At 45.4% G+C, this 9,360-nt stretch overlaps 1 protein-coding gene across 1 annotated transcript in view; it reads left to right on the top strand.

The window, feature by feature from the left end:
* NEK2 (NIMA related kinase 2) overlaps window positions 1-6,090 on the top strand; it is a 10,181-nt gene extending 4,091 nt beyond the window's left edge. The window contains exons 4-8 of the mRNA XM_006771267.2: window positions 209-322; window positions 1,031-1,157; window positions 2,049-2,268; window positions 3,651-3,776; window positions 5,219-6,090. Coding sequence (XP_006771330.1) covers window positions 209-322; window positions 1,031-1,157; window positions 2,049-2,268; window positions 3,651-3,776; window positions 5,219-5,445 — 814 coding nt within the window. The 3' untranslated portion in view covers window positions 5,446-6,090. The remainder of the gene's footprint in view (window positions 1-208; window positions 323-1,030; window positions 1,158-2,048; window positions 2,269-3,650; window positions 3,777-5,218) is intronic.
* Window positions 6,091-9,360: the final 3,270 nt, after the last annotated feature.

Here is a 9,360-nt window from a genome sequence, read left to right as displayed (position 1 = left end):
CAGTTTCTAGATTATTAATGTCACTAGGGTAGAGGTCTCATACTCACCTTTGATTAGTCAGTGCCTCACCTCTAGTAACAATAAACATCGGAAGGAAAAAGAATTGAATGAATTTTATATGAAAAAGTTTATTAGGATAAGGTCATTGCCTTTTTCCATTGTAAATTTGAAGACAAAGTATACATTTTAAAACAAAATAAACTTTTAATTCCTCATACTTTCTCTTTTCCCCCCTTAAGGAGCAGATAAGTCGCATGTCCTACAATGAGAAATCGGATATCTGGTCACTGGGCTGTTTGATGTATGAGTTATGTGCATTAATGTAAGTATATTGAAGACAGATTTCTAGTCTGAGGTTTATACTCAGGGTTTGTCACCTTTCACTGGGTTCAGTTGTTTGACCATCCATTTGTATTCAAATCTGAAAGAATCATACCGTGGGTTAAAATTAAAGTAGGTGGACAGGTAAAAAAAATCACTTAGAAATTAATAATATAACCCCTGAGGCTGGATGTTGACTTGTTCAAACTCCTAACCTGGTTAGATGTTTCCTTGTTAGACTGATGCTCAGCTCAAGGGGAGAGCAGATAGGTCAGGCCCATGGAAGAGATAAACAAAGATCTGGGGGTAGCTCTGGTGATTTGGAGACCAAGAAAGAGCTCCAGTTCTTTCTCTTCTAAGCTGTTCTGTAGCGCAGTGATTCTCAACCAGGGAGAGTGAAGCAGTTTTGCCCCCCAGGGGACATTTGGCATTGTCTGAAGACATTTTTGGTTGTGACAAACAAGGATAGCTGCTGGCATCTAGTGGATGGAGGCCAGCGATAGTGCAAATAAATACTATGATGTTCAGGACACCCCACAACAAAGAGCTATGTGACCCCAAATATCAGTAGCACTAAAGTTGGGAAACTTAGCTATGGAAGAAAATCCCAGAAGCAGAAACATAAATAAAAACTGGAGCTTAAACTGTGCAAAAGATTTGCTTCCTAATATATTTTTATTTTTACATTATTATTATTTTTTTCTTTCAGGCCTCCATTTACAGCTTTCAACCAGAAAGAATTAGCTGGGAAGATCCGAGAAGGCAAATTCAGGAGAATTCCATATCGTTACTCTGATGAGTTGAATGACATCATTACGAGGATGTTAAATTTAAAGGTGAAGATTATAAGATTATTTTGTCTGTTTCTATCTTTCAATTAAGTTTTGGGGTATGAGTTCTCTCCCGTAGAACAATGAGACTGAAGAAACATTAAATGTATTTCCTTAGCTAAATCTACTCTGTTAACACAAGTGAAAACTTACATAAATTTGGCAAATTGCACATCCTTGCTGGCCTACCCTCTGTGCTTCCTCTGTCTTCTCCCACTCACTCCATGCTAACAGATGGCCGATAGCAAGAAAAGATTGCATGAAGCATCCAGATCCTTAGTTCCCTGTGTCCTTGCCTACCTCAACGTGGCAGATGGTATGGAAGGGGCCACAATAAGACTTAATTACTCTGCCTCTAGCTCCAATTGAGAGATAGGTGTTTGTGTGTGTATGGGGGTTGGGGCAGTGAGAGGGTAGGGGTGGCTAAGAAGAGTGGAGGGGAAATAACTCTAAGAGATTATGTGGAAAAAATCTGGCCATGGGATAGCGAGGGAGATGTCCAAGAGATCAGGCTGATGTAAAGTTAAATGCTGTGGGATTACAAAGAAGGATTCAGATGAAGTAATGGGGTTTAAGGGCTGAGAGGGAGGATCCTGCTTCCTGTAGTTTAGAGATGCCCTAACATAGACCCTAGCCATGCTACTGAGCACCTGCACAGGGATGAAGCCTTTAGGTTAAAGGGGGATCAAAGGTAAGTAAAAATCTTCATTACTGTTTGGACCCAGAACCTCATTTATTAAAGCCACAAGTGAACTTATTTTTCCAGATAGTTAAGGCCCATCCAGAAACGAGTTTTTCTTTTGCCTTGGAAATATGTACCTTTTTAATGTAGCCGTTCTTTTGGGATGCGTATTCTGTTACAAAATGTGACTGTAACACTGAATATTTTTTCCCCAGGATTACCATCGACCTTCTGTTGAAGAAATTCTGGAGAGCCCTTTGATAGCAGACTTGGTTGCAGAAGAGCAGAGGAGAAATCCTGAGAGAAGGGGGCGACGATCTGGAGAACCAGAAAAGTTGCAGGATTCTAACCCTGTAATAAGTGAGCTGAAACTGAAGGAAATACAGTTGCAGGAGCGAGAGCGAGCCCTCAAAGCCAGAGAGGAAAGACTGGAGCGTAAGTCTGGATGATGGGGGCGAAACAAAGGAGAGCTATTGGAGGGTGATCGTGATGAGTGTGAAACTCTGTTTAAATGAGTAGATTAGAACATTCTTGCCCTGGCCTGATAGCTCAATTGGTTGGAGCGTCATCCCAATATGCCAAGGTGGCAGGTTCAATCCCTGGTTAGGGCACATGCCTGGGGTGCAGGCTCGATTCCCAATGTGGGGAGTGCAGAAGGCAGCCAATCAATGATTCTCTCACATCATTGATGTTTCCATCTCTCTCTCCCTTTCCTTTCCTCAATGAAATAAATAAAAACATATAAAAAAAACTATTTAAAAAAAAAAAAGAAAGAGAACCTTCTTATAAATACGTGAGAAACCAAACTGTGCTTTGTAAAATACAGTGGGGCCTTGACTTATGGGTGTCCCGACTAACGAGTTTTTTGAGATACCAGCTGTCTCTGCCGATTTTTTGCATTGAGTTGACAGAGTAATTTGTGAACGAGCTCCTTAACGAGCTCGGTCTCGGAATGAATTAAACTCGTAAGTCAAGACCCCACTGTATGTAGGTCACACTTTCTGGCATCTTCCTGTTGAGCTGCCTCTTTCTCTGCTATTGTTGGGCTTAACTTTATACTTTGCTATAGAGTTTGTATACTTTAATGTGTACATTACATTTTGCTGTTACTTTTTTCTTTCTGTTTCATAACCTATACATACACTACAGTTTTTCCATTGCAAAGGTAGATCTTAGGATTTGCTAACTTCTACAATAACCATTACTCCTGTGGCTGAGCCAACACAGTCCAGGTCTAAAATCCTATAGTGTGTAGGACTAAATATGCTCTGGCAATTCAATAATGTGGGTACAAGATATTCTAGGTTTATAAATACTCAGGGCTATTCACTGATTAGATACTAATTAGTTGTGTTTTTTTAAAAAAAATATATTTTTATTGATTTCAGAGAAGAAGGGAGAAGGAGAAAGAGATAGAAACATCAATGATGAGAGAGAATCATTGGTCGGCTGCCTCCTGCATGCCCCCAGTGGGGATTGAGCCCGCAACCCAGGCATAGGCCCTTAGACTGGAATTGAACCTGGGGCCCTTCAGTCCCCAGGCCGACGCTCTGTCCACTGAGCCAGACTGGTTAGGGCAAGTGCTAGTTAGTTTTTGATGGTGAAAGTCTGTCTACTCCACTGAAGCGACAGGTGCTACAGACTAGCATGGTCAGGGTGGCTTGGGAACCTGGCGAGAAACCTTTCTCGGAGCATTACTAATCGCTGCTCAGCAAGCCGGTCTCAGTGATTAGGGAAAAGGGAAGACTAGCACGTGTAAACTGTTTTATACCCAAAGCCACTTGCTAATCTTCTTCTCATTCCATGCCTTTCTAAAGAGAAGGAACGTGAGCTTTGTGTTCGTGAGAGGCTGGCGGAGGACAAGCTGGCGAGAGCGGAAAGTCTGATGAGGAACTACAGCCTGCTGAAGGAGCAGAGGCTCCTGTCCCTGGCCAGCGGACCAGGTAGGAGAACCAGCGCAGTAGACAGAGGCTGCTGCGCGTGACGAAATGGGCACTGGTTTGCTTTCGAGGGGCTTTGGGAGGCCTTCTCATTTTTTAATGTTTTTATTGATTTCAAAGAGGAAAGGAGAGAGAGATAGAAACATCAATGATGCAGCTGCCTCCTGCATGCCCCACACTGGAGATTGAGCCCACAACCCGGGCATGTGCCCTCACCAGGAATCAAACAGTGACCTGGTTCATAGGTCCATGTTCAACCACTGAGCCACACCGGCTGGGCTTAACACTTTTTTTCTTTCTTATAAAATTATTCCATTAGTGAGATTTACAAGTTACATAGGTATTTGTATAGGAATTTGTGGGAATAAAGGTGGATATGTTTGAAACAATGGAGTTAAGGCTAAAAACACCCAAGTGTGCTTTGAAGCAGAAACAATGTTGGAGATAGGAAGTCAGGGCACAATTGGAGGGCAGTGTTCCTTGCAGCCTAGTCCTACCTCTCGGCCTGGCCTTTCCTTTTCTTTGGCCTGGAGTTTGTTCCTCAGATAACCCGGTGGCTTCTTATTTCCTCACTTTCAACATGTCTCTGCTCAAAAGTCACCTCATTATGCGGCTCTCATCACTGTGGCCATCACCAGTTCCCCTGTTCTCTTTCTCAGAGTTATTTTCCCCCTCAAATAGTCCTCATTTGTACTTGTTTATTGGGTTCTGGTCTCCCTCCTCCTATGAGAATAGGGCCTTTGTTTGTCCACAATGGCTTATACAATGAACTCATAAAATTTGAATGTATTTCCTTTGAATGTAAAGGAAAAAACAAAAAGGTTCTGGAATTCAAGCCCTCAAGCCTCCAATCTCTGGATAGTCTGTCAGTAGCGAATAGTGCTACCATTTCAAGTAAATTTTTTTCATGTAAAAAGCCCAGTTCACCTTTTTTGCTATACCTTTACTTGATTTACCTTTTCCACCCTGAATTTGCTTAGTTTCTTTTTGAAGCAAGATTTCAGTCAATTAATCAGTTTTGAAGGAAGTGTTCTTGAATATTTAACCCAAACTATAAGTGTCCATAAAAAGCATTTCTGCTTACATACTTTTCTGGAAGCCCTGTGTTCTAGGTAGAATGGCACTTGTTTTCAAGAATGGAGTAGATGATACTGGTTTTCAGAAGTTTTATATTGTGGCCCATCATCCCCAATGCATTTGACTTCAAGAGGAAAGTTGATTGTTAAGGGAATAAAACCTATGTCCCTTGATATTTGGCACATTCCAGGATTATTTTTTCAGTGCTGTGGCTTAAAAGACTGATTGGTTTCTTACCACCCTCAAGCTTCCAAACTCCCGGAGATACTAAGATAGGTTCCAGATTTCAAATGAACTGAAAGAGGGTGTATTTTTGCTAAATGTGACAAACCTGTTCAAATAACTCGAAACCCTTTTTCTTCCTAAAGAACTTTTAGCTCTTCCATCCTCAATACTTAAGAAGAAAGTTCATTTCAGTGGAGAGAGTAAGGAGAATGTCCTGAGGAATGAGAACTCTGAGAGCCAGCTCTCCTCCAAAGCCAAGTGCAAAGACCTGAAGAAGAGGCTCCATGCTGCCCAGCTGCGCACGCAAGCCCTGGCGGACATTGAGCAAACGTACCAGCTGAAGAGCAGACAGATCCTGGGCATGCGCTAGCCGGCAGGGCCCAGCGCTGTGTGCGGGATGACATGGCCAGCCCCTGAAGGACTGATTGATGTTCACCTGCTGCAGCTTGATAAACTTGGTTCCGTGAGCCGTGCCTTTTTGTACAGTAAGAGTGATATTTTGGAATTGCCTTTGCTGTCCTTCAGCAATAATTGTACAAAATGTCCACACCTTTCTTTTTTTTTTTCTTTTTTAAAAGAACACTTTATAGAAAGAATGATACTTTCTTGGTTGGGGTTTTAATCCCATGTGTGATTACTACTGGAGCATTACATTCTAAATGTTGGAGGAAAAACATATGTATCCACTTACTGAGACGTTTTACACGACTGAGTGGTGCGCTTACAGTTGTCATGTCTAGATTTACAACTTCAAGTCTGAGGTTTTAAATATTCTAGAGCTTAGAAAACCGAATTGGATCCAAACTGATCACTGATACTATGACATCTTGCTTATAGATATCGCTTATTGATATCCCATTGCTCTTAGTGCAAAATCTGTCACCTTTTGTGAAAATCCATCCCTGTGATGTCGATATTCTTTTTTTCCTTTTTACTCTACCAAACTGTATATAAGCCAGCCGTCATGGGCTCATCTGTTTCTCACTAAGTAAACGAATTCTTTAGTTTTCCTGTATTTGTGTCTCTTGTATTTGTTGGGTTTATGATTCATAGGCACTGATGCTCACAGGGGCTGCAATGGCACTTCACCTCATTAATCCATCTGCACCAGTGGCTCTTAACTGGGGACTATTTTGCCCCCCAGGGGACATTTGCAATGTCTGGAGACATTTTAAATGATAATGATTGCGGGATGGGAGGGTACTATTCAATGGAGTAGGTAGAGGCCAGGGATGCTGCCAAACATCCTACAATGCACACGGCAGCCCTCCACAGCACAACGTCAACAGTGCCACTCTTGAGAAAACTGATCTTGTGGAGAGCGGCTACAGAGTTTGTTCAGGTTCAAGCCTGGGACTAATGAGAAGGCACGGTCCTCTCGTGGCAAAGCCACGTGCAAGTCTCAGCACAGTTATAGCCACCAGGACGTTCAACAAGTAACCAAAGCTTGATCAGGTGCATGTAATTGAGTAGATTTGAAACATGCGAGAATGTTGTAACCACGCTCTTACTTTGCCTCGTGGAATCTGGCCCTAAAACAATTGGGCAGCTGCTGTGAGCCAGGCACTGTTTAACATGCTGAAGATATAGCAATAAAGAAACACTGATTTAACATGCTGAAGATAGAGCAATAAAGAAACACTGACATCCCTGCCCTCATGGAGATTCCATTCCAATAAGGCCGGATAGAAAACGAGCCACACATGGAGATTGGTAGTGCTAAGGAGCAGGATGGCAGGAAAGGGGACAGGGAATGGGGTTTGCCATTTTGGAACAGGTGGTGATTAGGGGTGCAACAGGAAACCGAGGAGGCAGAGGTTTGGAAACAATTTTTAATTTGATTGTGCTTCCTTCTCCCTGCTCCAAAGCCAACAAAACTGTGTTTCCTGTTCACCCCTAAAGCTGGGAACATCTGGGGTTTAAGGGCAATGATGGTAGATTAGAAGAGGATCTCTTTGATGCGAGAGTCTTCTCAAATGATACTGCTCTAGCATCTCTAAGATTTATCAAGATAGGGGCAGGGGCGGGATGGAGGGAGTTAGTGGGGGAGGGAAAAACCAACCAAGGGGACATCTGTAATACTTACAACAATAAAAATAAATTAAATAAAGGATTTATCAAGATGCCCGGCTAGATACAGTACCAACATAAACTTATCATTACAGGCTTTACATGAGCAACACCTGCTCGTAGGCATTTGAAAAAGCGTCAGGATTTGAGTAAGATTAACCAGCTGCCCTGAGCGACAGTAACCACAAGGTGGCGCCATGGTCCTGTTAGACGGCAAGTCTGACACCTTCCCCGGAGCCGGTGCAATTGGCTGCTACTGAGAGAGGACTTGCCAGGCTTTGGTTAAATGCCTTGATCCATTATTTCATTCACTCCTCACAACATCCCCTGATGAATAGGCATCATTAGTGCCACATTTTTCATGGGGAACCCAAAGCTCGCATCACAGCTAGGAAGAGGCAGCTAGTCTCTGAACTGACATTTTGGACTCCAAAGCCTTTAACTATGACCTTCCACATGACCACCAAAGGTCAGCTTTGTTCCCAAACCACCCAGTGTCCTGTAATGATTGCGGGGTTAAGGGTGCTAACCCATGGCTCTACCCAAGACGTTTGAATGACGAAGGAAAGGTGGACGCAGAGCTGGCATGGTTAGGGTCCAGGGGCCTTCACATCTGCGGCTAGAGGAGACGGGAGAGTGAGGGCCGGGGTCAGGTGGGGATAAGTGGTCTTCAGTGACCCCAGGAGGACACAGGCCTTCCCCCTTTCCTCAGCACCTTCCATCATTCCACCTATGGCTTCCCATTCTCTCAAAGGCCCAGCCCCGATGCCCAGCATCCTTGGGCTGCCCAGTTTCCTCCCAGGGACATCTTCACCGGGGCGTCACCACCTGAGGGACTGTCTGTTAGTCCTCCTTCCAGGACAAAGCCCCTTCCTCCAGGCATGCTAGCTCCTTCTGACTCTCAAGGCTGCCCTCCTCCAATGTTTTAAAAGGAATGGAGAGGTTCATAGACCCCAATGAGGAAGGGTTACTGTCCACTGTGAGTGGCGGCTGGGAAACCAGGGACCCATATTACGCGATGGATTTCAGGGCAAGGAGGGTGGTGAAAGCCGCCTTCCCGAGGGCCCTGTGGTGGAGGACCTGGCTGATGGAATCTGGGTGTGGGTGGCCCTGCCCTCCCCATTACCTGGCTCACCTCGCCCCTTCCTCCTCCATGGCTGCCAAAGAGCTGCCTAAGTGGCTGTTAAGTATCTGGTCTTTGGTGTTCCCTTCCAGGTTGGGTTGGACACCGTATTTGGAGGGGCTGATGGGGGTGAGGAGGGCCATGGGGACAGGGTGTCTCTGCATACGGGGTCTGTGGTGTGTGTGTGTCTACATATATGTGTATGTATTTTTAAAGCACACGCACAACTAGGGCCTTAATCCATGGGCTCTTCTTCATTTGCTTTTTTAAACGAGCACGAATCATTTCCGTTGCCTTCGTTCTCTGGGAAAGCCGCCCGTGTCTCTGTGGGATCCATCCTAACTTCTCTGGAGGAGTGCGTCTTCCCTGGAGCCTCCGAGGAACCGGTTTCCCTGGAGTGCCCAGCCAGGGGGGGCCCACAGCCCCTGCCTTAGGAACTCACCCTGGCAGCGAGGCAGGCACCCGCCTTTGCAGCCCTGCACACTCCCACGGAGCAGTCACTGCTCCAGAGAGAGTCCCTGGCCTGGCTCTGCTCTCCAGAAGCTTCATGGCCCGTTAACCAGGGGCACAGTGGACAGAGCAGGCAGGAGCCTCCCCACCAGGGTTTGGCTGCCCTGGAGCAGGCTGGGCAAATCCCCATGATGCCTGGTGGAGAGACTCAGGCTCCTACCAGTCGGACAATGCATCTCCCCCCTGTTCGCTCTCAGCACAGGGCTGGCCCACCTGCCACAGGAACCGTGTCCAGGTGCTTCCTATCGGGCCAGAGTGGGAACGCAGAGCCGACGCCTGACTCGTGCGCTCGGCAGCGGCCCTGACTCGGGCTTGTTTGTTGCATCTCCCTGAGCTTCGGCTTCCTCCCCTGGAGAAAGGCACAGTGACACCGTAAGTGGGGCAAACGGTAGTCAGGGGCCTGGAACTGTGCCGGTCCGTGAATTCATTCCACCTGCCTTCCGGAAAGATTTAAACCGTCTTATAAGAAAACATGGGTCAAATGGAAGTTCCATTTTTTAATTTTTGAGGAAACACCATACTGTTTTTCCACAATGGCTACACCAATCTGCATTCCCACCAGCAGTGAAGGGGGCCTGCAGG

Source organism: Myotis davidii, unplaced genomic scaffold (assembly GCF_000327345.1).
Source record: "Myotis davidii unplaced genomic scaffold, ASM32734v1 scaffold1525, whole genome shotgun sequence".
Classification (NCBI taxonomy): Eukaryota; Metazoa; Chordata; class Mammalia; order Chiroptera; family Vespertilionidae; genus Myotis; species Myotis davidii.
This window is presented reverse-complemented; position numbering and strand designations above follow the sequence as displayed.